Source organism: Theropithecus gelada, chromosome 19 (assembly GCF_003255815.1).
Source record: "Theropithecus gelada isolate Dixy chromosome 19, Tgel_1.0, whole genome shotgun sequence".
Taxonomy (NCBI): domain Eukaryota; kingdom Metazoa; phylum Chordata; class Mammalia; order Primates; family Cercopithecidae; genus Theropithecus; species Theropithecus gelada.
This window is the reverse complement of record NC_037687.1, coordinates 1,292,607-1,318,261: the sequence shown is the minus strand read 5'-3', so window position 1 is coordinate 1,318,261 and position 25,655 is coordinate 1,292,607. Positions and strand designations below refer to the sequence as shown.

At 53.6% G+C, this 25,655-nt stretch overlaps 1 protein-coding gene and 1 pseudogene across 2 annotated transcripts; both read right to left on the bottom strand.

Moving 5' to 3' along the window:
• Positions 1-337: 337 nt before the first annotated feature.
• Positions 338-24,432, bottom strand: LOC112613533 (PWWP domain-containing protein MUM1). 2 transcript variants are annotated; one of them, XM_025369130.1, is made up of 15 exons: positions 24,401-24,423; positions 22,975-23,100; positions 22,331-22,416; positions 21,064-21,134; positions 20,828-20,940; positions 18,509-19,399; positions 17,286-17,387; positions 14,759-14,829; positions 12,950-13,026; positions 12,123-12,183; positions 10,209-10,284; positions 9,900-9,950; positions 8,163-8,599; positions 5,495-5,583; positions 338-2,229 (listed from the first exon to the last, which is right to left on the bottom strand). In XM_025369130.1, exons 5-15 carry the CDS (start codon positions 20,835-20,837, stop codon positions 2,172-2,174), a joined length of 1,923 nt encoding a protein of 640 aa, XP_025224915.1. In that variant the 5' UTR covers positions 20,838-20,940; positions 21,064-21,134; positions 22,331-22,416; positions 22,975-23,100; positions 24,401-24,423; the 3' UTR covers positions 338-2,171. The 2 variants fall into 2 exon arrangements, with proteins under 2 accessions (XP_025224915.1, XP_025224914.1); XM_025369129.1 differs by lacking the exon at positions 20,828-20,940 and having other exon boundaries at positions 24,388-24,432.
• LOC112613539 lies at positions 339-1,093 on the bottom strand (annotated as a pseudogene).
• Positions 24,433-25,655: the final 1,223 nt, after the last annotated feature.

Sequence of the window (25,655 nt, the reverse complement as noted above, 5' to 3'; positions counted from 1 at the left end):
CGAGTAACTAGGACTACAGGCGCCCGCCACCATGCCCGACTAATTTTTGTATTTTTAGTAGAGATGAGGTTTTACCATGTTGGCTAGGCTGGTCTCGAACTTCTGACCTCAGGCAATCCGCCTGCCTCGGCATCCCAAAGTGCTGGGATTGCAGGCGTGAGCCACTGCGCCTGGCCTCTGGCTGCTGTTTAAACAGCACTCTAGGCCCACCAGTGAGGTGGGAATCCACCCTGGGGCCAGGCCGTGTCCCTGAGGATGGCAGAGTCACTCCCCCATTTCCAAGCTTGGACAACCCACACAGTGGGACGTGTTTGGGGGTTCAGAAAAGACAAGCCAGAGGTCTGGGAGGTGTTTAATTCCACCTCAAACAACTTGGCAAGGTCAGCAGAGAAACAAATGGATAAAACTACTTCACAACAGCAGAAAAATTCCAGCAGGGGAGGCGTGGTTCCCACAAAACCGTGGTGACATGTCCTACCCTCAGGAACCCACCATGGAGGGCGGCTGGGGGGATTTTCCACGAGGCAGCACGAGGCCCATACACGCAATGCTGCTGAGCCCCTCCTCAGGCGGTGGTACTGGCTGCTTCTTGTCCCTGAAAGAGCAACCAGCAGGGGGCCAGGGCTGACGCCCCTGACCCCCGCCTCGTCAGGGGTCTGCTCCCGACAAGACAGACCCCAGCGTGCGGGCATAGGAGGCAGAGCTGCTAGGCCAGGGCCGGATTTCCTGCTCTCGGATTTGAGCAGAATCAGGTGAAACAAAAGCCAGTGAACACAAAGTCCCAGAGCAGCCGCCCCCTCTGGCACTTCCCGAGTCCCAAGGACCCAATACGAGTGTCCTTGAGGCTTCGTCCTGCTCAGCGCCCTGCACCCCGAGACAATCGTGTTCTGATCTCCTCTCCGGTGGCTGTGGTCAGCTGGGGAGGGCCTGTGGGAAGAGGGTCATGGCCCCTCAAAGTAAGGCCTCCAGCCAGGGCCAGATGCAGCCCACCTAGTGGGGAGAAAGCAGCTCCCAGGCCACCCGGCCCTGGAACCCTGGGAAGTTCACCAGCACTGCTGTCCAGGCGCAGCCTGGAGAGCATCGGCTGAGAATGGATACTTCATCGTCTGTGGCTTTGCTCTTAACAGCACATGTGACCCTGCTGGAGCCTGGCTGAGCCCCACCGAGTCACAGCCTTCAACAACCTGCAGACCCGGCACCGCCCGGCACCATGCTGTGGACCAGAGCCAACCTAGCAGCCACAGCCTGGAAGCCGTTTCTCCAGACGGGAGCGCAGTTGGGCTTCCATACAAAGGCTGCACTTCCGCGATGGTGGGCCACAGGACAAGGCCTTCTTCTCACTCGACCCCAGGGCTCCCGCAGTGACCCTGACTGCTGCGGCCAGCACAGCCATCCAGGCCGATGACCACGGTGACTGGTCATGCAGTGACGACACAACGCAGGAAAACTCACTCAGGCCAGGCGGACGGGCGGGGGAGGTGGAGGTGGTCCAGCCCACAGCAGCCAGGGCATGCGGCTGTGCGCTGTGGTCCACTCACCCACAGTGCGGAGCACAGAGGCCCCTGGAAAAGTGCGTGTCCCGCTCCTCTCCCTGCAGCCACAGCAAACACGACACAGAGCAGCGGCTCGTCTCAGCTCCTGCCTCTAACGAAGGCTGTTTCCTCACAGCTGCAGAGCACACTGAGTGGCAGAGCAAATTCTGGAACCGTCGCAGGCAGAAACCACACGAGGGGGAAACAGACAAAACGACAAACCCGGAAGAACTATTCCCGCTTCCGAAGCTCCATCATCACGGCAGATGCTTAAAACCTCCCGTTTAATATCAGATGCCACAGACAAGATCAATGTGTACGTCGGGAGAAACCATAGCACAGCCACGAGTACTGACGCACAGCGAACACGCTTCTGTCCTTTCAAAAGCCTTTCCGGAACGGTGTCTTGAAAAAAATGCCAAAAATAAAATGAAAAAAAAATTGCCAGGGAAAGAGAACTGGCTTTCAATGTTAACAAAATGGGTTCTCCAGAAGTATGGAAATCAGGACAGCCATGCAGAATGCACAGACAGGCCCAAACGCAAATGTGCCCCTGAGCCCCCCATCTTCAGACACGCTCATGCATACTGGAGGCGCTCCCACCTCCAGGCCCCGCTGACAGCACAGCTGGCTGCTCCATCACCAACGGCGCCGTTTCCGCTCTTCAAGGAGCTGGTTGTCAAATATTTCTTTTTCCCTTCAGAAAACAAGAGTCTTCATTTTAGTAATTCATCATTGTGTGTTAAAGAATATGAGAGGGCTGGGTGTGGTCACTCTCCTGTTATTTCAGCACTTTGGGAGGCCGAGGCGGGTGGATCACGAGGTCAGGAGTTCGAGACCATTCTGGCTAACACTGTGAAACCCCGTCTCTACTAAAAATACCAAAAACAAAACAAAACAAAACAAAAAACCGGGCGTGGTGGCGCATGTCTGTAATCCCAGCTACTTAGGAGGCTGAGGCAGGAGAGTCGCTTGAACCCGGGAGGCGGAGGTTGCAGTGAGCCAAGATCACACCATTGTACTCCAGCCTGGGTGACAGAGCAAGACTCCGTCTCAAAAAAAGAGAAAAAAAAAAAAGAACATGACAGAGAGGCCGGGCGCAGTGGCTCATGCCTGTAATCCCAGCACTTTGGGAGGCCAAGGCGGGTGGATCACAAGGTCAGGAGTTCAAGACCAGCCTGGCCTAGATGGTGAAATGCTGCCTCTACTAAAAATACAAAAATTGGCCGGGCGCGGTGGCTCACGCCTGTAATCCCAGCACTTTGGGAGGCCGAGGCGGGCAGATCACAAGGTCAGGAGATCGAGACCATGGTGAAACCCCGTCTCTACTAAAAATAGAAAAAATTAGCCGGGCGCAGTGGCGGGCGCCTGTAGTCCCAGCTACTCGGGAGGCTGAGGCAGGAGAATGGCGTGAACCCGGGAGGCGGAGCTTGCAGGGAGCCGAGATTGCGCCACTGCACTCCAGCCTGGGCGACAGAGCGAGACTCCGTCTCAAAAAAATAAATAAATAAAATAAAATACAAAAATTAGCCGGTCGTGGTGGCAGGCACCTGTAATCCCAGCCACTCCGGAGGCTGTGTCAGGATAACCACTTGAACCCAGGGGTTGGGGATTGCAGAGGTTGCAGTGAGCTGAGATCACGCCACTGCACTCCAGCCTGGGTGACAAAGCAAGACTTCGTCTCAAAAAAAAAAAAAGAAATATATATGTGTGTGTGTGTGGGTGTCTGTATGTATATACACACGAGACGGCAGTTGTTTGATGGGGACAGAGCTGCAGTTTGGAAGAATGAAGTTCTGAGATGAGCAGTGCTGCCGGCTACACAGCAGTATGAATGTGCTCACCGCCATCGAACCGGACACTGAAAAAGGGAAGGACAGTAACTTTTATGCTATGTGTAATTTTTTTGAGACGGAGTCTCGCTCTATTGCCAGGCTGGAATGCGGCAGCACAATCTTGGCTCACTGCAACCTCCACCTCCCTGGTTCAAGCGATTCCCCTGCCTCAGCATCCCGAGTAGCTGGGACTGACTACATGTGCCGCACCACCATGCCTGGCTTTTTTTTTTTTTTTCAGTAGAGACAGGGATTCACCATGTTGGCCAGTATGGTCTCGGACTCCTGACCTCATGATCCACCCGCCTCAGCCTCCCAGAGTGCTGGGATTATGGGCATGAGCAACCACACCTGGCCTTAACAATGTTTTAAAATAATATTTATTTTTAGAGACAGGGTGTTGCTGTCACCCAGGCTAGGATGCAGTGGCATGACGGCTCGCTGCAGCCTCAAACTCCTGGGCTCAAGGGATCCTCCCACCTTAGCCTCTCAAAGTGCTGGGACTACAGACATGAGCCACTGTGACTGGCTAAAAATAATTTTTTACGAAAGAGTATGAGATGTCAAATTGTCCTTACTAAATGACCTCCCTGTAAAGGAAAATTATAACAATTGCTTAGCGAGCAACCCCTCCCAGGAACAGGGCTGCCTCGGATCAAAAGAGATCAACAAGGGCTGCTGGCTGTGATGTGCGCCCCAGCAGACCTGGAAACGGGAGAGCACGCCAGCGGCAGTGCCGAGAAAGGCAGGCGTGAGAAGGACAGCCTTGGGAAGAGTGCAGAGCGGCTCATGGTGCAACTCTAAAAGGACAAGAGGGCCTGGGAAACGCCGTGCAGGGGGCAGGGACTGGGTCCCAGGACACCCAGTGTGTGACCCAAGCCTCCACTGAGGCCAAAGGTCATATGCGATGCTGCTCACTGGCCTTACTTTGACCACGTCCCCGGCATGATAAAATCACGGCCTGTGTATTCAACCCAACCAACTTCGCCATCACAGCACCTGCACCATTTCTCACAGTTGGCTGGAGGTTTTGATGGTAACTAGAAGCTGTGATGAACTCCTAATGGGTACTGATGTCGGCAACCCAGACTCGGAAAAAAAAAATCAGGAGGATGGAAGATTTCCACAGATGGGAGTGGAGCGGTGAAGAGGCTTCTGAGACGGAGGGAGAGGACAAACCAGGAGGCTGAGTCCAGGTGTGCTGGCTCTGACCTTACTTCCCCGGACCTCACTTATTCTTACAGCAAGCATGACGAGGGGACCATGAAGATCCAGCAGGAAAACACCCAGTGTCTGCATCCAAAGACCTTTCCTGTTTTGGTAAGCCAGCTGGACCAACACTCCCTAAACAAGGCCAAATTCCACCTCTGGGCAGCTCTGCGGGGCTGGCCTGCCAAAGCCACCGAGGCCCCACACCTCCTCCTCCCTGGCCTCTCCAGCAGCTCCTCCTGCCCTGCCCAGGGAGGACATGGGGCTGGTGAGGGAGTTCAGCGCCTTCACCACGAGTCTCCTGTGACTGTGGGACCAGGAGACGTCGGTGGCTGCGCAAGTCGCCCTGGCCAGAGACCCTGTCCTTGACTCTAGTTGAGTCTTCAGCCTGTCACTGCCCCATGGGCCCCGCCTGGCTCCCAGCAAGGCCTGGCCGCATGCCCAGAGACAGGATTAGGCGCTCTGGGGGCCAAACATCCAAGGGCGGCTAAGCACACGGATGTGAGAGAAACATCTTGATCACAGCATTCTTCTGGCTGCTGGAAAGCACCGGGCCCTGCTGCTGCTTAATCTCGCTGTACTTCTCACACAGCCATGGGGCTGCGGAAAGAGGGGAGGAAAGTTCAAAAAGCAAACATCAACCCTTGCAAAAAGAGATTAAGAACAGACATGGCCCAGGCACGCGCCCGTGGCACCGTGCTGCCCACAGCGACCAGCTGGGAGACCCGGGCCCAGCCTTCCTGGAGGGCAGGCGTGATCCGCAGGGCGGGTTCAGCATGTGTAATCAGCTCACCGCCCAGCACCTGGACCACCTCGTGAGGGGGAGGGGCTGTGGCACCTGGAGTCAAACTGCCTGTAGAAACACAACCTGCAAGGCAGAGATGCTAGTGGCTGGAGAGAAGGCCGGGAGCAGCCTACCGGTAGCTCAGCGAAGGCCCCTTGATGTACTTCTCCTCGGCTGTCTTGTAGTCCACCTCGTCCACTGCAGAGATCGCACAGATGATAGCCTGTGAGAGGGCACGAGGCTCAGCAGCAGCCGGCACTGCCCAACCGGCCCCATGTGGCCCGCAGCTGAGAAGGCCTCAGGAAGCCCGAGTCACCAGGTTCCGCCCTCCAGACAAGGTCTAGCTCATGGTTGAGAAGGTATGAACCTAGTCCATGAACCCCTGCTTGTAATGATGTTTCTTAATTAAATCAGTGTTATTTTTTGGACTAGAAACAATAGCTGAGATCACTAAAAGCACAGAATAAAAGGCAAGACCCAAACTCACAAGTGCATTTCTGAAAAATTTTAAGTTTTTGTTGTTGTTGTTGTTTTTTCTGGGACAGTCTTGCCCTGTCACCCAGGTTGGAGTGCAGTGGCACAATCTCAGCTCACTGCAACCTCCGCCTCCCAGGTTCAAGTGATTCTCCTGCCTCAGCCTCCCGAGTAGCTGGGATTATAGGCACGTGCCACCACACCCGGCTAATTTTTGTACTTTTAGTAGAAACGGGGTTTCACCATATTGGCCAGGCTGGTCTCAAGCTCCTGGCCTCATGATCCGCCTGCCTCGGCCTCCCAAAGTGCTGGAATTACAGACATGAGCCACCACGCCCGGCCTTAAGTTTATTGTCAAAAAAAAAAAAAAAAAGGAATATCCTGAATACACAATACATACCTGACACTAAGGAATCATCCCTATGTTTTAGTATTATGATTATGGTAAACACATTTTTAACAGAGTCCATTTGGTTCAGAGCAGAGTCTCTCCCACTCGGCCCTGTGGACATTGGGGCCAGACTGTTCTCTGGGGTGGGGCCGTCCTGGGCACTGCAGGGTGCTGAGCAGCAGCCCTGCCCCAACCCACTCCATGCCAGAAGCACTCCTAGCTGTGACAAGCACAAATGTCCCCAGACACTGCCAGTGTCCCCCAGGGGGCAGAATCACCCTCCTTTTAGAGATACACACTAAAGTATTCATGGGTTAAAAAAAAAAAAATGTGGCCGGGCGCGGTGGCTCATGCCTGTAATCCCAGCACTTTGGCAGGCCAAGGCGGGTGAATCATGAGGTCAGGAGATCGAGACCATCCCGGTTAACACGGTGAAACCCCGTCTCTACTAAAAATACAAAAATTGGCCGGGCGCGGTGGCTCAAGCCTGTAATCCCAGCACTTTGGGAGGCCGAGACGGGCGGATCACGAGGTCAGGAGATCGAGACCATCCTGGCTAACACGGTGAAACCCCGTCTCTATTAAGAAATACAAAAAAAAAACTAGCCGGGCGAGGTGGCGGGCGCCTGTAGTCCCAGCTACTCGGGAGGCTGAGGCCGGAGAATGGCGTGAACCCGGGAGGCGGAGCTTGCAGTGAGCTGAGATCCGGCCACTGCACTCCAGCCTGGGTGACAGAGCGAGACTCCGCCTCAAAAAAAAAATACAAAAATTAGCCAGGCGTGGTGGTAGGCGCCTGTACTGTAGTCTCAGCTACTCGGGAGGCTGAGGCAGGAGAATGGCGTGAACCCAGGAGGTGGAGCTTGCAGTGAGCCAAGATCGCCCCACTGCACTCCAGCCTGGGTGACAGAGCAAGACTCCTTCTCTAAAAAAAAAAAAAAAAAAAAAAAAAATGCTTGAGGGTTTTTATGCTCCAAAATAATTCCAGGCAGGTTATGGGCACATTAAGAGTTCATTATGTTGGCCGGGCGCGGTGGCTCAAGCCTGTAATCCCAGCACTTTGGGAGGCCGAGACGGGCGGATCACGAGGTCAGAAGATCGAGACCATCCTGGCTAACACGGTGAAACCCCGTCTCTACGAAAAAATACAAAAAAACTAGCCGGGCGAAGTGGCGGGCGCCTGTGGTCCCAGCTGCTTGGGAGGCTGAGGCAGGAGAATGGCGTGAACCCGGGAGGCGGAGCTTGCAGTGAGCTGAGATCCGGCCACCGCACTCCAGCCTGGGCGACAGAGCCAGACTCAGTCTCAAAAAAAAAAAAAAAAAAAAAAAAAAAAAAAAGAGTTCATTATGTTATTTTCTTTTGGGGTCTATTTGAAAATTCCCATAGTTATGAATAGTTTTGAGTACGTTTTTCTCCCACAGATGTACACATATGCCCAGCAATGTCCTCTCTGAAATTTCAGATACAAACTTCAAAATAATCTGTATTTGCTCCTCACCAAGCACCAAATCCGCAGCTGAAGTTCAAAATCACAGACAGTCTAATTTCTGTTTTATTTAACTTACCATGGGTTTATCAGAGTATCAGATGCATAACCGACTCACAATTTTTCAACTTACAATGGGTTTACCTGGGTACTAAATGCGATTCTGACTTGGGAATTTCCAACTCACCGTGGGTTTCCTAGGACTGACCCACCGAGGCCGGGGAGCATCTGTGTGCCCACGGTGGGGAGGGAGTTCGCACCCCCTGGTGCTGACAGCTTAGGACAGCTTCCAAGCGGCTCTGTCTCTGCACAGGGGTCAAGTGCACGCGCTCACATTTCCCAGCACTGATGGGATGTAAACACACGAGGCCTCCGCGGCCTCCTCGTGCAGAGTGTTGGAAAATCCCAGCATAGGCTCCTCCCTGCCCACACGACACACCAGTCTGCGGCTCACCTCGGGCAGAAGCACGTCCAGAATGAACCGGATCCGGTCACCGTTGGTGCGCCGGAGCACCTTGGCGCCCACCTCCTGGTAGACGCCCTGCAAGTACTTCACCACCAGGTCCAGCTGCCCCTCGTCCTCCAGGTAGGTCTCCACGCAGGTCACGTACTGGCTGGAGCTCAGGAAGGTCTGCAGCCAGCGAGACGGCTTCCTGCTCTTCAGGATGGCCCGCAGGTGGCTCTCCGCGCCCTTGGCCTTCACGATGTACTCCACCAGCTTCTGGTTGGCCCGGTCCCGGGCGGCCCGCGAGCGGTCGGGGAGCACTTTCCGGCAGGGCTGCCTCTGCCCCAGGGGGCTCCCCACCACAGGCTCCTCAGGGCTCCCCCTGCTCAGTTGAGGAAACCTGGTCCCCAGGAGGTCCTGCTGGATGGATTTTCGGACAGGACAGCCTGCAAAGGAAGCGCCTGTCACGGGACCAGTGCGTGGGCTGCCTTCCTCGGGCGAAATGGGTCAGGGCCGATGAAGGTTGGGACACGGCAGGGGTGAGGGCAGACCCTAGCGCTCGAGCTCCGTGTCAGCATAGGAGTGGAGTGTTCATGCTCCTAAAGACACTTCCTCTGCTGGGACCCCTGGCCTTTCTCCCCTCACTGGGCCCTGCAACCAGGTTTAACCCTTAGAGCAGAGCAAAGTGGCTACCCGTGTAGCACTGCCCAAGAAGAATCAATTCAGCCACGTCCGCTCCTCTACCAACTGGGAGGCATGGAAAACCCCACTACTGTCGATAACGGAAAATGCTGGATCGACAATGAAGTGGTGGCCAAACATCCTGGTGTCCGTGACACGTTTTTTTTTTTTTTTTTGATACGGAGTCTCGCTCTGTCACCCAGGCTGGAGTGCAGTGGCCGATCTCAGCTCACTGCAAGCTCTGCCTCCCGGGTTCACGCCGTTCTCCTGCCTCAGCCTCCCGAGTAGCTGGGACTACAGGCGCCCGCCACCTCGCCCGGCTAGTTTTTCTGTATTCTTTTTAGTAGAGACGGGGTTTCACCAGGTTAGCCAGGATGGTCTCGATCTCCTGACCTCGTGATCCGCCCGTCTCGGCCTCCCAAAGTGCTGGGATTACAGGCTTGAGCCACCGCACCCGGCCGACGACACGTTCTTTTTTGAGACAAGGTCTTGCTCTGTCACTCAGGCAGGAGTGCAGCAGGGCAGACACACAGGTCACCACCGCCTTGAACTCTCAGGCTGAAGCCATTCTCCCGCCTCTGCCTCCAAAGTAGCTGGGGCTGCAGGTGCGCATGCCACATGCCTAGCTCATTTTTTTCTATTTTTTTTGTGGAGACAGGGTCTTGCTCTGTTGCCCAGGCTAGTCTTGAATTCCTGGCCTCAAGCAATCCTCTTGCTTCAGCCTCCCAAAGTGCTGAGGTTACAGGTGTGAGCCTCCATACCTGGCCTACATTCCTAACAATAGCTGATGTGTGCAGCCACCAGCCACAGCGGGGACAGGGTGGGTGTGGCCCATGGGACGAGGGCCCCAGGGCAGGCTGGGGAAGCTGTGCCAGTGGACACCAGCAGCCGGAGGTCCCAGGGAGCCTCAGGGGTCAAAACCTCACAGGGGTTGCACAATGCTGTGTGGCTATGGACAGTGCCTTGACCCCAACGTCCCCTTCCACAGCTCTAGACATAGAAGATTGCTTTTTCTAAAGGACTAAAAGGCAGACTACACTTTCCAAGATGTGCCTGTAGACTTACTTATATCAGCCGCGTAATATTCCAGGAAAGAGCCAGCAAAAGACCCGCAGCCTGCAGGGGGTGGAGGGGAGAGAGCACTCTGTAGACCTAAGAGGAGTCCCGGGAAGTGTGTGCCAGGAGCCGGCCCAGTATCTCTGTTTAGGAAATAATCAGGCCAGGCCAGAACCCCAGCCCACCCACAGGGAATGTCCCAGGGCCATGAAAATACGCTCTGCCTCCAGGCAGCTCCAGCCCAACCCCTCCAGGGAGTCTTCAGAGGAGGCTGGATGTCTGCCGCCCGGCTCCACCCCTCCCCAGCACCCTGCATACCTAACCGGACCCTGTAGTCAGTGATGAGGGAGACGCACCAACCAATGGCCTGGTCGTAGTCCACCCTGGCTTGGTTCTACAACGAGACCCGGGCGACAGGCATCAGTGGGAAGCAGTGCCAAGCACCCCGGGTTCAGAAGCCACACAGAGCCCAGGGACCAGCCAGGTGTCCAGGCTCCCCACCCTCCAGCCCACACCTCTGATCCTCCCTGACAAAGGGGCAGACACCTCAGGCAGGGATCCCCTGGGAAACGGGAAATCCACCAGGCACAGGTCTGGGCCCTGAGCTGCTCAAATGGTGGGCACAGGGGACCCGATGGCTTGGGCCAATCTGAACGCATCAATGGTGGAAACACCTCCCATGTGGCCACTGTGCCACATGACAGGACGTGATGTCCTGGAAATAAGCTGCTCTAACAGCCGTTTTTGTTGGGAGCTGTTGACTGCAGCCAGGCTAGGCCACCACCTGGGCTGCGCTAACAGCACCTGGGCTGGCAGCAGGGTGGGTCCTCAGAAAAGGACACAGCAGCCCCAAAGATGCCACAAAGCCACGACCATCACACAACGACCCAGGGAAGGCTCTGGAGCCGAGGGCCACTGGGGACACCCATCAGAACACCCCAGGGTCGGGTGGACGCCGCTCTCTGCCGGCCCAGCAGCCCCTGCACTTTCCTAAAGCACGGCCTCCCCAACATCATCCCTCGGAGGCCACAGTGACTGCCACTGAATCCAGTGGGCTTCGGGAGCCCCACACACCTGACTCACGAGCAGACGCAAGTGCACTCTCAGGACCCAGGGTGTTTTATATAAACAGCAGCCCTTCTACATTTAAGGCACGGAGCTTCCTGCTGTCCTCCTCACCCCACACCTTCATCCATTTTGAGAAAGGAACTCAGATCCGGCCGAGCACAGTGGCTCACGCCTGTAATCCCAGCACTTTGAGAGGCCGAGGCAGGCAGATCATGAGGTCAGGAGTTCAAGACCAGCCTGGCCAGTATGATGAAACCCCGTCTCTACTAAAAATACAAAAATTAGCGGGGTGTGGTGGTGCATGCCTGTAGTCCCAGCTACTCGTAAGGCTGAGGCAGCAGAATTGCTTGAACCCAGGAGGCAGAGGTTGCAGTGAGCCAAGATCACACCACTGCACTCCAGCCTAGGCGACAGAATGAGACTCTGTCTCAAAAAAAAAAAAAGAAAGAAAGAAAAGAAAGTAACTCAGATCCCTGAGAGTGGAAAAGACCCACCACATTTTCTTTTTTTCCAGAGGAGTAAAAATAACTGCACTGAGTTGACGTGTTGGTCCTGAAAGTCGCTACAACAAAATGAGTATTTCTAGAGGGAAAATAGACATTTCTGAGTTAGACAAACCCCTTGCAGTTCATCGACAGCACGTGATGAAAGCTGGCTGCAGATCCAGGGAGCGGGAAGCCGCTCCGCAGCAAGCTGTCTGCCACGTGGTATCACCCAGGCTCACAGGTGGCACTCGAGGGCCCACAGGGCTCCCGACGCTGAGCTAGGGACGCCCCCGGCTGCAAGGGGCTGGCTACCGAGGCCCCCGTGCTGTGGGGTGGACTGAGACAGTCGGCCGGGGAAGGCGGTGGCCTTGCGCAGGGGCTCTCTGCTGCAGCCTTGCCTGGTGGCCCTGGGCAAACTGTCCTCGCCAGAGTCCCAGCTTCCTTACCTGTAAAGCGGGTAAATGGGGCCACAACTTCCCAGGACAGTCGTGAGAATTCAGTGCAGTGACTGAGCCCGTGATCTAACTCTAACGGCCAGAGTGCAGCCTGGCTCTGTTACTTCCCACAATCATTCACACGCATGCACCGCAGCCAGGATTTCAAGAGCTACACACAGAGGACACATTTACTAATCACAAAGTAAACCATTCAAAGCAAGCACAAAGCATAATCCACCTACCAGAAGTGTCTGTTTCTCTTTACAATCAAAGTGCTTTAAACTTTTAAGAGACACTGTGAAACTTGAAGCAGAGAGAGGGAAAAGTTAACAAGAATGAACTTCCTCTAATAAGCTAAAAACCTTTCCCTGCCTGATTAAGATCAGTGGAGGCCGCTGGAGGCCCCGCCAGCCCCAGCTTATTTACGGAAGGTGACCGTTTCCCCAGCTGCCAAGAAGCCCCCAACGCACCGTGGTGGGCCCAGTGACTTCAGCAGCACTGACTGGGCCCTGCCAGGCCAGGCCGACTCTGGGGCCTGGGTCTCCACTCCACACCTCCCACCTCTCAGGAGCAGCACAGAAGCACCAGATGACACCGGTTCTGCACGTCTGACTTGGGGATGTGCAGTGCGACGGTTTTAAAGGCTGCTTTCGGTCGGCTGATCCATCCACGTGTGTTTTCGTCCCATGACTAAGGAACAATCACGTAACCCAGGGGCAATCTCAGGTGGATGCAGGACGCTGTCTGCACACCTGCGTGGACATTTTGCTAGTTTGTGGGAAACAGGGCCACAGGGAGTGTCTGGTTGGGCTGCCTTTCAAAGCCAGCAAATCAGGTTGTGAAAACTGCAGTGTTTGACCAGATCCTTCACACACAGCCTTTGTGTGACTCACCCTTCCCAGCGAGGGAGAGGTCACGAGAAGGACATGCCTCCAATGAGACCCCGCCAGCCCTGCCCAGGCCTGGACTCGTGCTGGCGTCTCCCCTCTGCCCCTGTCCCCACGCCTGCAATGAGAGCGGCCAGCCTGCCACCCGGGCCCACTCACAGAAACCAAGAACAGCGGGTTACCCTTTCCTTTTCGGGTTCATGTGTCCTTCGATGTAGACCACACTTGCTTTCTTATCTCTCTGCCTGACGCTTTTGACCTGTTCGCAAATCCAAGAAAATAAAACGTCAAAAGAGAGACTGTGGCTGACATCACATGATACATCTAACAGGCGTTGCCCCAGCTCTGGGGCACCCCAGCAAAGTCTCCCGTAAGGAGGCGTTAAGAAACGGCCCCATGCTCTGCCACACGCGTCACTTCAACGCTTTCCCAGCAGAGCAGAATCAGCCAGTTTTGTTTGGGTTTTTGAATAAAAAGAGCCACAGCTACCGCTGCCAGCTGCCTCTTTAAATAAGTGTCCTGAGATTCTCCAGCGGCTCGGGGGGCAGGTTTGTCCTCCTCACGCTCTGGGGGAGTGGAGGAAGTGCAGAAAGGCTCGGGAACAAGCCCGGGCCACATGGGGAGGGGCAGGGACTGCGCCCGCGCTGCCACCTCCCCCCAGCCTCCCCAGTCCTGGCCTCCCGGGGTCACCGTGAGAAGGCAGCGACGAGCGCCAGCGACCAGCGCCTCCGGTGGCCCTTCCACCCTGCACTCTCAGGGAGGCTGCCTGTTCTTATGCCCCAGGAACCTGTCACATCAGTGACCTGTTAACCCAGCAGGGACCCCAGAAACTGATGAAAACAAGAGAAGACTAGCAAGGTGCGGGAGGGGAAGCCGGTGCCAAGGGAGGGCGGAGGGCCCAGAAGCCCGGCCTCCATCACTGCAGACCAGCAGGCGATAAGAGGAGCCCAACTAGGCCATAAATGTGTTGAACCTCCCCAGCAAACAGCACACAGAGTCAATCCCAGGTTTCCCGGAACCATAATCAGTCACATGCAAGGAGCCTGGGTGACTCGGGTGAGGTCAGTCATTACAGAAACAAAAGCATCTCCGGATTACTGCAAAGCAAGCACCTTTTGGATTTAAACATCATTGTCTCTTAGGAGGATAAAGGGAAAAAAGGGATAAAATATGAAGAAGAGGTGAAGACCAGGACAGCACCTGTGCCCAGGACAACAATCAACTAATGACCTGCAACTTCCAGGCCTGCAGAGACGGAAGCAGAGAATCTGCCCCGGCTTGAACGCATCACCCACACCGGGAACTTGGACAGGATTTCAAACTCCTGTTTGTATGCATGCAACCAACCCCACCACAAAATCCAAATTAATGAGCTCTAATGGGGGAAAACGGGGTAAAATGCACAATTAAAACGAGCAAATCACAATTTTTTTTTTCCTTTTTCTTCCCCCCTGAGATGGAGTCTCGCTCTGTCGCCCAGGCTGGAGTGCAGTGGCACGATCTTGGCTCACTGCAACCTCCAACTCCCGGGTTCAAGCGATTTTCCTGCCTCAGCCTCCCAAGTAGCTGGGATTACAGGCGCACACCACCACGCCAGGCTAATTTTTTTGTATTTTTAGCAGAGACAGGGTTTCACCATGTTGGCCAGGCTGGTCTCAAACTCCTGACCTCAGGTGATCCACCCATCTTGGCCTCTCAAAGTGCTGGGATGACAGGCGTGAACCACTGCACCCGGCCACAAATATTTTTTTCGAGCAGGTCTTTCTAAGCCTGCTTGGTGAAAATCTGCCCTATAAACTTAACACCATTTCTTAATTTAGGTACAGGCATCTCCTGAAGTCTTTTGTATAAACCCACCAACTTTTCCCAAGAAAAACAAAATAATGAAAACATTTATCCAGGTCAAATTATCAAGAACTGAAGATGGGTGGAATAAAAATTCATGAAATTTAAATAACTACATCTTAGAAGACGGAGTAAGCTGTTCTTACCACTGCTGGCCAGAAGGGGTATTTTTTATATTTAAGCCAGACTAGCATTCCTACTTCAAACGAACGTGGTTCTAGAATTAAAGAAAAAAGAAAAACAAAAAAAAGAATAGACAAGTCAAATCCATATCAAGCACGGGATGTAACAGCCTGAGAAAACACAGTTAGCGCAATACTATTGAAACCTGACTTTATGTCATTCGCTTAAAAGATGAGGAGAATCTGAAAGGCAGATTCACATTCCCCACACTACTGGAGTCTAACCAGCGTCGATGAGACAGTAAAACCACAGCAGCTGAGTGTGGGGCTGCACCAGGTTCTCAGCTGTGACAAACGCACCCTCGGGACGGGAGCGGCGCATGACGGGCGGCAGGGGCTCTGTCCTACGTGTGCACAACTTCCATAAGTCTAAAATAACTCCACAGGGAGGCACTTTTAAAGAGAGTGTGGCACAAAACAGAAGTGAGATAATGGTACGCGAAGAAGACCCAAACACAAGGACTGAGATTCTAAAGAGGATTCTGAGAAACTACGGTCAAAAATGGGAAAATTATTTAAATCATAACCAGAAAACTATGTAAGAATGAATTGGCCGGGCGCGGTGGCTCAAGCCTGTAATCCCAGCACTTTGGGAGGCCGAGACGGGTGGATCACGAGGTCAGAAGATCGAGACCATCCTGGCGAACACGGTGAAACCCCGTCTCTACTAAAAAATACAAAAAACTAGCCGGGCGAGATGGTGGGCGCCTGTAGTCCCAGTTACTTGGGAGGCTGAGGCAGGAGAATGGCGTAAACCCGGGAGGCGGAGCTTGCAGTGAGCTGAGATCCGGCCACTGCACTCCAGACCGTGCGGCAGAGCGAGACTCCGTCTCAAAAAAAAAAAAAAAAAAAAAAAAAGAATGAATTATTTTCAATGCCAAAAAAGGGTGAATTATTTAAAATTTTAAAACTAAAATATCAGAAAAACTACAGGAAACAGTCTGTCGTTAGACACACAGCCTGTGTCTGACCGCACTGTGGAGGGTGGAAGGAAGTGCCGTGGTACACGAACACAGACCAAAATCCAAAGGCCTGTAAAGTAGCCGTTACATGACCAGAGGAGAAGGGAGGCTCACAGGGGTGAGTGCCTGCCGTGAACGTGCACAGCTCGTTTCCCCGGTGAGGGGCATTTCATCTTTAAGAGAAACTTCCAGGCCCACATGGACAAGCAACCAATTCAAAGGCCAGTCAGGGAACCCTCAGAAAGATGCCCAGCCTGACAGGTAGGAAACAAAACCAAACGGGAGCAACACCCAGTTCCCACTGCAGGCAGAAGGCAGGCAGCACCAGGCTCGACGACGTCCCGGTGAGCCGACCCCAGTGGGGCAGCGTGGTCGGAAGGGGCCCTTCCCAAGGGCACTGTGTTCTTTCTGTGTGCGAACTGATCCTGCAGAAATGATTTCCTGGAAGTCCCAACGGGTGCCCCATGGCACCTGCGGTCCTGGGACCACTCAGACAGGCACCCAATGGATGGGCAGGGTTTGGTGAGTGGTGACTGCTCACTCCAGAGGAAAAGGGTCAGAAGAGCATGTGGAAAACTGTTAAAAAGTCTGACCATTAGCATTAGACAAAAAAAGGGAAAATGTGAAACTGCAATGAAGCCCTTTCAATGAGGGAAAAGCACTCAAACAGTGCGGACAAACAACGTAACAAGGCCACAGGCACACCAGTGTACACAGAATGGCGCTCCTAGGGCTGCACAGGCACCAGCTTCCTGGCCAGGGGGCATCCTGCATCTTACGGATGCTGCCAGTGGGGAAGCCCAGGTAAGAAGCCCCCTCACCTCCCTGTACTATTTTTGCAACATCCTGTGAATCTGTAATTATTTTGAAACTATAAGGTTAAAGAAAAGAAAAACAAGACTCCGCTCAGAGGAACGTTCATGGCGAGTCTGAAGTGGGGCTGGTTCTCATGACTCGGTTCGCAAGGCTGACTTTCTGTCCACGGCTGGCTCAGACCTTCGGGTCTCTCGCTTCTAGTCCCTTCCACGCAGATGCTCAGCAGCACCTAAGGCAGGTTTTCCTTTCGTGCAGCAGCTACTTACAGGAGGGGTGCGGGAGCAGTTCCCCCTTGGGCTGAAGACCCTGCCTCCCAGGACGGCCCCCAAAAGGCCATCATGGAAGCCGCCAGACAGTACGTGGCCACACCCAAGCGATGGCGACACAGCCCCTCAGCTCACTGGGCCATCCCTCATTCTCAGCGAGGGGACAGGAGGACAAGGGCTTGAGGTGACAGGAGTAACGCTCTAACAGGGAGGGCTGGGCCGTCTCTTCCCAGGAGTCCCTCTTCCCTTTGTGTAGGTTAGTCTTCAGATAGAGGACTGAAAATGTGGCACTTCTGAAGGTCCCTTCCAGGCCTCAGTTCAGTGGGAGAGAAATGAACTCGCAGGGGACCTTTCGTGGAGGATGTGGGGTCCGATCTCAGAGCCCCGCCGCCACTGCCTTTGAGTGCACCGTGAGGACTGTAGGCGCACCCCGTGGTCATTTCTTACCATGGTATAAAAGGACTCTTGGTGGCTCCTCGTCTTCCTCGTCTTCCTCCAGGACAGAACGCACGGAATTAGGCCCCATGGACGCTTCGGAAGACTGGCAGTCTGCCAATAACGTGATATTAGACTTTCATTGTCATTGTATTATCTTGATGACTCATCCCAAGAAAACATTTCATGACACATGACCACTGATGCATAAAGAAAAGGTTCTGTGCTATACACAACCCCACACTGCCAAACTCAAATACAGTGTGCTTCTACTAAACTACATTTTAAAGAAAAACGCAAGAGGGAGGGAGGGAGGGAGAGAGGCCTGCGGTGAAGGGAAGGCGGGCCTTAAGCAGCAGCCTCCCCGGCCACAGAAGCTGTGAGCACTCTGGGTGGGAATCCCTTTTGTCCCGGCGCCGCTGCCCCTTCACATCTGAAGCGCTCAGTGGATACGCAGGGAGGGGGCCAGGACAGGAGCTGACTATGGAACAGGGTAGGGCTGCGGAGACGCAGGAAGGGGCCAGGACACGAGCTGACTATGGAGCAGGGCAGGGGTGCGGTCACTTTGTCTTCAGAGCGTGGCAACCTCAACATGCTAAGGAGATGACGGCCTCAGGAAAGAAGTTCAGAGTAAAGACTGAAATATCTCCGCAGTAAGTTTGTAGCGAGTAGATTTCCAGACATTTGATCATGCCCTAATTAAGATTTCTGAACTAGCATTTTAAAAATAAGGGATGCTACAATGTTAAAGGGAAAAAAGTCACAGTGCTTGCCTGCAACCACACAAAAATATATCTGCACAAGAATTCTTAAAAAGTCAGGAGTCTTGAGTGAGTGAATCACTTTTGAGATTCCTGCCCAATTTAATGGGAACACATTATTGCTTCTGTAAAAGAGTTAATCCTCGGGGGTGCAGCCGGAGCTGCAGACTCAGCACAGCCACAATGCTCCCAGCCCTGTCGCAGACAATCGTGGCCTACCGCCCCTCCATGGGCTCCCCACTCACTCAACTCGCTTCCCTTCTAAACAAAAATAAGAAGACAAATATTTAGAAGTTGAAGCAATTATAGCCCAGTGGGGAGACAAAAAGGAATGAGGAAGTCTCTGCTCTAAGTCTATTTTGGAAACGATCTCATTAAGATCTGGTCAAAAACACCCACGAGCCTGGCTCCGTCTAGCTACAGAGGGGCAGGACTCCACCCTCCACACTCTCCTCCTCCACGACAAACTTTTACCTTCCTCCAGCTTCTGGGAATCCGGGCAAGGAGGACGTCTGGTTTCATCCACAGAGGCGTGGGAGGGAGGCGGGCCGAGCCTGGTGGTGCTGCGCAGGGTCATAGACTCTCTGGGCCCCGGCCCAGGGGCTGGTGCGTCTCCTGCTGCCCTGGGCTCCAGCTGTGCGGCAGGCGGCCTCTGGCTGCCATCCAGGCGCAGCCTCTTCTTCGCAGGGCGTTCTCTGGGCTCTGAGCAGGCAGAGGGCTCAGGGGCTGGGGGCACAGTGAGGCTGCCCAAAGGCAGACCGGGGTCGCGTCCCTCAGCGTTGGCACAGGGATCGTCCTCCCTGACCCCGGAGGGCGAGGACGGGGCTGCCCAGCTGCCTCCCTTGCTCCCCATGTCTCTCTCCGCATCGCCCTCTGAAAGGGAAGATCCATTCCGGCACAAGCTAGACTTCTGCACTGAGTTTCTTCCCCTCTTACTTGCAAGAGTCCAATTTTTGCGGTGGATTCTGGACCCGCTCTCATCCTGAGCACCACCTCCAGCTGAGAGGACCGACAGGCCTCTTGGGTTTTCACTTTTCCTGAGCCCCTTCTTGTGGTCCGCTTTGTACTCGGGGTCCTTTTCACAAGTGAACGAACCTGACAGGCTTTGTTGCACGCATTGCCTCCTCCTGTGAGGTCCGGAACTGCCCAACACATCTCCACGGGGAAGAGATGAGAAGTTGGAATCACAGGGCGAGGAAACGTGTTCCGTGGGCTTCTCTCGCAGAGACTGGTCGGCTCTGCCTGTCCCTGCGGAGCTTTCTTGACTCCAAATGGGCCCCTCACTCAGAACATCCAGAGCCACGCGAAGTGACCGTCTGTAGGCCAGTTCTTCCAGGGGTGCCGCAGGAACCTCACTCTGCGAGGCTGCAAGGACCGAACATACACAATGCTGGTTACGTTCACTGGGCAGGCACTGCGGTCACGCCATCACTTTAAAAGCCCGCTTGTCTCATTCTGACGGCTAGTTTCATACCTAAATCACTGAAGGGGAGGACTAACATTTCTCACCTACATTTTCCCAAAAAGGGGATGAGGCTACAGAACAACAGCTATTCATTCCAGGATTCGAGGCTTCATTTTTTTAAAAACCAAATTTACTGACCTTAACCTGATTGGCTAAAAAGATAAATTCCTCCAAGTTACAAAACAATACTGTGAGCAAAATGTATTCAAACGTTGTGCAAATCCTCTCTCAGCCTTACAATTTCAAATTCAATCAGGGTCAATAAAAACCAATGCCAACTAAATAAAGAACTCTGCTGGCAACATATTCTTGGTTGGTGCGAGGGTTGGTGGTAGCAAGGAACAGGAGATTTAAAAGGCTCATTGTGGGCTGGTAAATTTTCAATACTTCTTTGCAAGGGCATTTCAAAGCCAGCAAAGAGCATCGTGGGCCTCTGGTTTCCAACCCAACCTCCCTGCTGCAGTACTTTTATTTATTCATTCCGACATACAGATACAGCGCTATTTATTTGAACAAGATGATAGATGTAATATCACAACTCAGCGGGCGTAATGCCTCAATCAAAACAGTATTTTCCCCGTTGAATATTAAAGGCACCCACAGACAACCAGCCCCCCAACACAATCTGCGCCAACAAGGACGACGCCATCCGAGATGACGGTCAGCCCTGCCTAAGTGATGCAGAGATGGAGCCTGGTTTAAACAAGAGCTGTTTTTCGGAAAACACAGGAAAACAGAGTTGATTTTATAAACATCATTGAAGGAATTCCGGTCCATCTTTTCACAAGAGAAACAATTATTTGCAAATGGGATAAACAGTCCCACTTTGAGAAGAGGAGAAGGCAGGCTGGCACGTTGGGTTTGCGGAACTGTGGCTGGGGGGCAGGCAGTCACCAATGCTCCTCACTTGCGTGTGTGCATGAGTCCCTGGCTGGGCTCAGGCAAACCCTTTCTCACCCACAGCGTGCAAAGGAGGTGGGTGTTGACCTGGGAGAACGCACACCTGGATGGACAGGAAGCCGAGAGCTCCACTTCCGACCTGCCTCGTGCCCACCAAGACAGTGCCTCAAACAATGGGTGCCACCAACCTCAGTGCCAGGCCACCGGTTCTCTCCCCTGGGCTCCGCTCTGGAATTTTAAACACACAACCCACTGCTTCTCAAACCTTGGGCTGAGACCAGACTGGCCAGGCAGCGACAGAACCACGGGAAGTCTTACTAGAGGAAGAGGAAAGGAAAAAGGAGAACCTCCCCCCTCAAGGCAGCAAAGTCCTTCCTCGTCTTGTGTACTGGAGGCCACGGAGATAATGAGATGACCTTGATGCTCACCACTGACCATTCTGGGCGTCAAGAATAGGAGTGGTTCTAGGGGCAAATTCTGGAAAGGTTTAAGAAAGCAGATCCATTTTTCCTTCTCCTTCAGCTCAGGGGATTCGCGTTCCCTTGTATGAAGAAAAACATGGTGAACAGGGTGAATTTTTACCCAGAAACCTGAGCCTTCACATTCTCCCAAACGACCTCTTATTTTATGAAAACCTAATGGCCGCTTAGAAATCCGCTCTTACCTAACGAGGAGGCAATGGCTTCAATTTGAGACTTCTCTAGGATCTCAACTTCGGTGCTTTTCACCTTAATTCTGCAGAGACAGAACTGGCGTTATACACCACCAGCCAACGCCGCCAAGATATTTTCAAACATGTTTTCCTTTAGATAACAAAAGAATTAATTTCATTTTCCTCCTCAACCTTCTACTTAAACCAAAAGTCACAGCCAACTAGGAATTCATCTGCCTGAGGTTAGAGGCAGCAAGAACCCTGGCGAATGGTTTGGTGTATTTTTTTTTTTTTTTGATCCCCCTTTTAAGACAGAAAAGGTTGGCTGGATTTAAAAGAAAAAATGAATTCAAATTGTGACTTTTATGAGGCAAATCCTACTTTCAACTGCACAAATAACTCCTTTGTTAGATTTTCAGAGTAGATGGTAATGTCACTAAAAGCTGTTTACAGCCCAGCAGGTGCGTTTTAGTTTAAAAGGATGTGCTTTCCTTTTAAACTCGAGTATTCAATTACCTTCCCAGCCGCAGGGAAAGTGTGAGCTGGGGACCAAGCGTGCGTCCTGAAGACGCAGGCAGGAAGGAGCGGGGCAGGGGGAGCTCCACAAGACCAACAGCGGAGCCAGTGGCTCGGACTACGCAGGGTCAGTCTCCTTGCTCTCTTCAGAACGCGGAATTTTCACGGCAGACGTGCCCTCGCCACAATCACATAGGACTGGGGCGTCGGAATCCCCGTCATTTTAGACAATCTACACCTTCCCAGTGCCTGACACTCACGGAGCAGAACAATGTGCCGCCTGGTAATCAGTTATTTGCCTTTTGAATGTTAAAGACTAATTTAGAGTGACAGGCTCAAAAACCAAATATTTCCAAATTGATGGGCCTGTCACAGAGGTTTCTGAAAAAAGACACACAGATCTCTGGGAAGGAAACATCCCTATTTTTCTGGCATGGTAGTCAAAAAAAAAAAAAAAAAAAAAGGAAATATCCCTATTTTAACCACAAATAGGGTCTACCCTGAGTATAATTTACATGTATTCAATGTTTGTACCAATCTCTCCGTAGATCTCACAGAATGCCTCGTTTAGATCTTCAGCTTCCAAACTGACATTAAATCAAACTAGTTGCTTTCTCGTGAGGTTTTTATGAGCATTAATGAATTACATAAATGATGAATAAGCCCATTAAGAATGAGCTTCAACTGTTTTAGGGTGGTAACGGATTGAAGTATCAGAAATCTACACAGGAAAAAACAGTATTAAAAAAACATGACACTTAACTTTTCCTCTAGGGAGAGGATTTGAACATCTAGAAAATATTCCTTTTTTCTCTTATTTTTTGTTGAAGTCTCAGTTCGGGACAAAACCTATTTTAAAAAAAAAAAAGATCCTTGTTATTAAAACAGTTGACATAGTGAGAAACAGTGGCAACATTTACTACAAATTTAACAAGTAATCCTGAAGGCCTATAACCACGGGATTTCAGATATTTCGTCCAATCCCCATTGTTTCACAGATGGGGAAACTGAGGCATGAGAAGCCAGTGGCAGACAAAGACAAGAACCCGGGCTTTTGCACTGCAGCTGAGCATTGTCTACTGAATTGCTGGAAAGCATCCCTGGGCACGACGATAATTTACTATCACAGGGCTGCTTGCCAGATCTTTCCTTGAGTTACAGCCTTACATGCCTTTTTATAGCTGATTCTTTTTTTTTTTTTTAAGTGTGAAAAAAAAAGACATTTCTGGAAGAGTAACCTTGGAAGCACTAGACCAAAACCCCATTAAATGGGGAACGAGAATCAGTGCCAACCGTTCTGGCTCAATTATTTTGCTGAAGCAAATCCTAGGTATCTCCTGATAAAGATTTTACTTGTCACCCGAAAGTCATTTCTAATTCCTGAAATTACAGAATAATGGCTGTCACCTTTGCAGGCCATAACCGCTTTTCCCATCGGCAGAGGACATACTTGGCATCCGCCATCATTTACACTCATGTAGCAAGTGGCAATGATTTGGCACAAAGTACTCCCAGGTCTGACGCCGATGTGCCCTGCAACAAAATTTGCACGGTGGTTTATACAACTGTTTGCTTGCGATGTTAACGCAGACACAGCCCTCGGGGGCAAAGGTTAGCTCGGCTGAGCCTCAAGTAGATGGTTCAATTCCACAATCTTGCATTGAGATGCTCAATGCCAAAAAGCAGACTGACAAACAGAAACGACGGGGCTCGGTACCCAGGGAGGCGCCTGCATTTTTTTCACAAATAAAATACAGCACAGTCCCTCCCAAAGGTTCTGTCTAGATTATTTTTAAAAGGCTCCTGAATAAATCATCTCCGTGTAGAAGACCGGCCTCCGACCTCGGCAGGAAAGGCATTTCACACAACCAAAGCTCACAAGCCTCCCCAATTTGGGGAGTTAAGAGTTGACGACAGCACAAAAAAAATTAAGAGCGGAAAAACGACTGCTCTTTTGGCTGCCATGTCCCTGAAAGGACAGGGACAGCTGCAGACCGTTCACAGCATCAATGGGAAGGGCTGGCTCGGTTGTTGACAGAAATGAAAAGGAGGCTTGGGGTGGGGGTGGAATTCAGCAGCAACGGAGGGGGGCGTCCCCGCAGCAGGGAAGAGGGGGTTCCCTGCAGAGGTGGGGGTGGCATTTCCAGCAACAGAGGAGGGGATCACAGCAGCAGAAGTTGGGGTCCAGGCAGCAGGGACAGGGATTTCACGGCGGAGGGAGGGTTGTGGCTTTCAGGAACGGGGGATTCGGACAACAGAAGAGGGGGTCACAGTAGAAGTGGGAGGGCTCAGGGAGCAAGGATGACGGCTCACGGAGGAGGTGGAGCGGAGGGTCCAGGTGGCAAGGATGGAGAATTTCAAGGTTGGGGGGGAATCCAGGAAGGAGATAGGGGTCCAAGCAAGAGATGGGGTTCACGGCAGACGTGAGGGGGATCCAAGTAAGGAGATGGGGATCCAGGCAGCAAGGATGGGGGAGGGGGTCCAGGCAGGAGTGGAGGGGCCCACGGAGGCAGGGACAGGAAAGGGGGTCCGGGCAGAGTGGTGGGTCCGTGGAGCCAGGGGCGGGAAAGAAGGCCCGGGCAGAGTGGGGGGCCCATGGCGGCGGGGACCGAGCGTCCCAGAGGAGTCTCTAGGCCGGGGCCGCCCCTCCCCCCAGGCCAGGCCTCCTCGCCTCAGCTCCCGCCCGACGGAAGCGAGGAACGCATCCCGCGGGCTCACCGGGCCCCCGGCGTTCCCCAGCGCGGAGCCCCGAGCCCGGGCAAGGAGGCCGCAGCGGCCCTAACGGCGGAGGACCCGCCCGCCAACCGCCGCCGTCCGCGCCGCCCGCGCTCACCGCCTCCGCCGCCGCCGCCGCCGCTCCCCGCGGGGCCGGGGGCGGGGTTTGCCTCGCGGCGGCGCCAAGCTCCGCCCTCTTCTGCCCGCCGCCCAATGGGACGCGCGAACTCCCAAGCAGCGCAGGCCCCGCCCTCTCCTGCGTCACGGCCGCGCGCTGCCCCGCCCCTTCCGCCGCGCGTCGCCTCCGTTTTCCCTCGAGTTGTGCCTGAGGAAAGCGGTTGGGGGGGCACGTGTGGCCGCTCCCGGGCGCCGCCCTCCCGCGCTCCCGGCCCTTTGTCCTCCAGTCAGACCCCGGACGCCGCCCTCGCGGGTCTCGGTGGGAAAAGAGGCTACCCCGCCCGCGACGACCCCGCCCGCGACGACCCCTGAGAGAACCTTCCAGAACTTTCGAGAATCTTCCAGGTCCTGAGGCACCTCCCAGCCTGGGAGCTGCGCGTTACGGACCCGATTCCTACCGATGTCCACCGATGCCAAAGCCGGGGCGGCGCAGCGTCCCAACAAAGGCGTCATAAGCTTCTGAACTGGAGCAGGCCCTGCCTCCGGAGGGTCCCAAGACCCGGGGGGGGGGGGGGGGCGCCAGAAACAGCCGCGGGTGGCGGGAGCCCCGGAGCAGTCGCTGCGTCAGTGTCAGGCCTCTCCCTGAGCTGTTTTTGTTTTTTTGTTTTTGTTTTTTTGTTTTTTTTTGAGGAGTCTCGCTCTGTCACCCAGGCTGGACTGCAGTGGCGGGATCTCAGCTCACTGCAGCCTCCTCCTGCTGGGATTACAGGTGTGCGCCACCCCGCCCGGCTAATTTTTGTTTTTTTTTTTTGTTTTTTGTTTTTTTTTTTTTTGAGACGGAGTCTCGCTCTGTCGCCCAGGCTGGAGTGCAGTGGCGGGATCTCAGCTCACTACAAGCTCCGCCTCCCGGGTTCACGCCATTCTCCTGCCTCAGCTTCCCGAGTAGCTGGGACCACAGGCGCCAGCCACTTCGCCCGGCTAGTTTTTTGTATTTTTTTAGTAGAGACGGGGTTTCACCGTGTCAGCCAGGATGGTCTCGATCTCCTGACCTCGTGATCCGCCCGTCTCGGCCTCCCAAAGTGCTGGGATTACAGGCTTGAGCCACCGCGCCCGGCCTAATTTTTGTATTTTTAGTAGAGAATACTAAATGTTGATCAGGCTGGTCTGGAGCTCCTGCTCTCAGGTGATCCGCCTGCCTCGGCCTCCCAAAGTGCTGGGGTTACAGGCCTGAGCCACCTCGCCGGCTCCCACAGGTG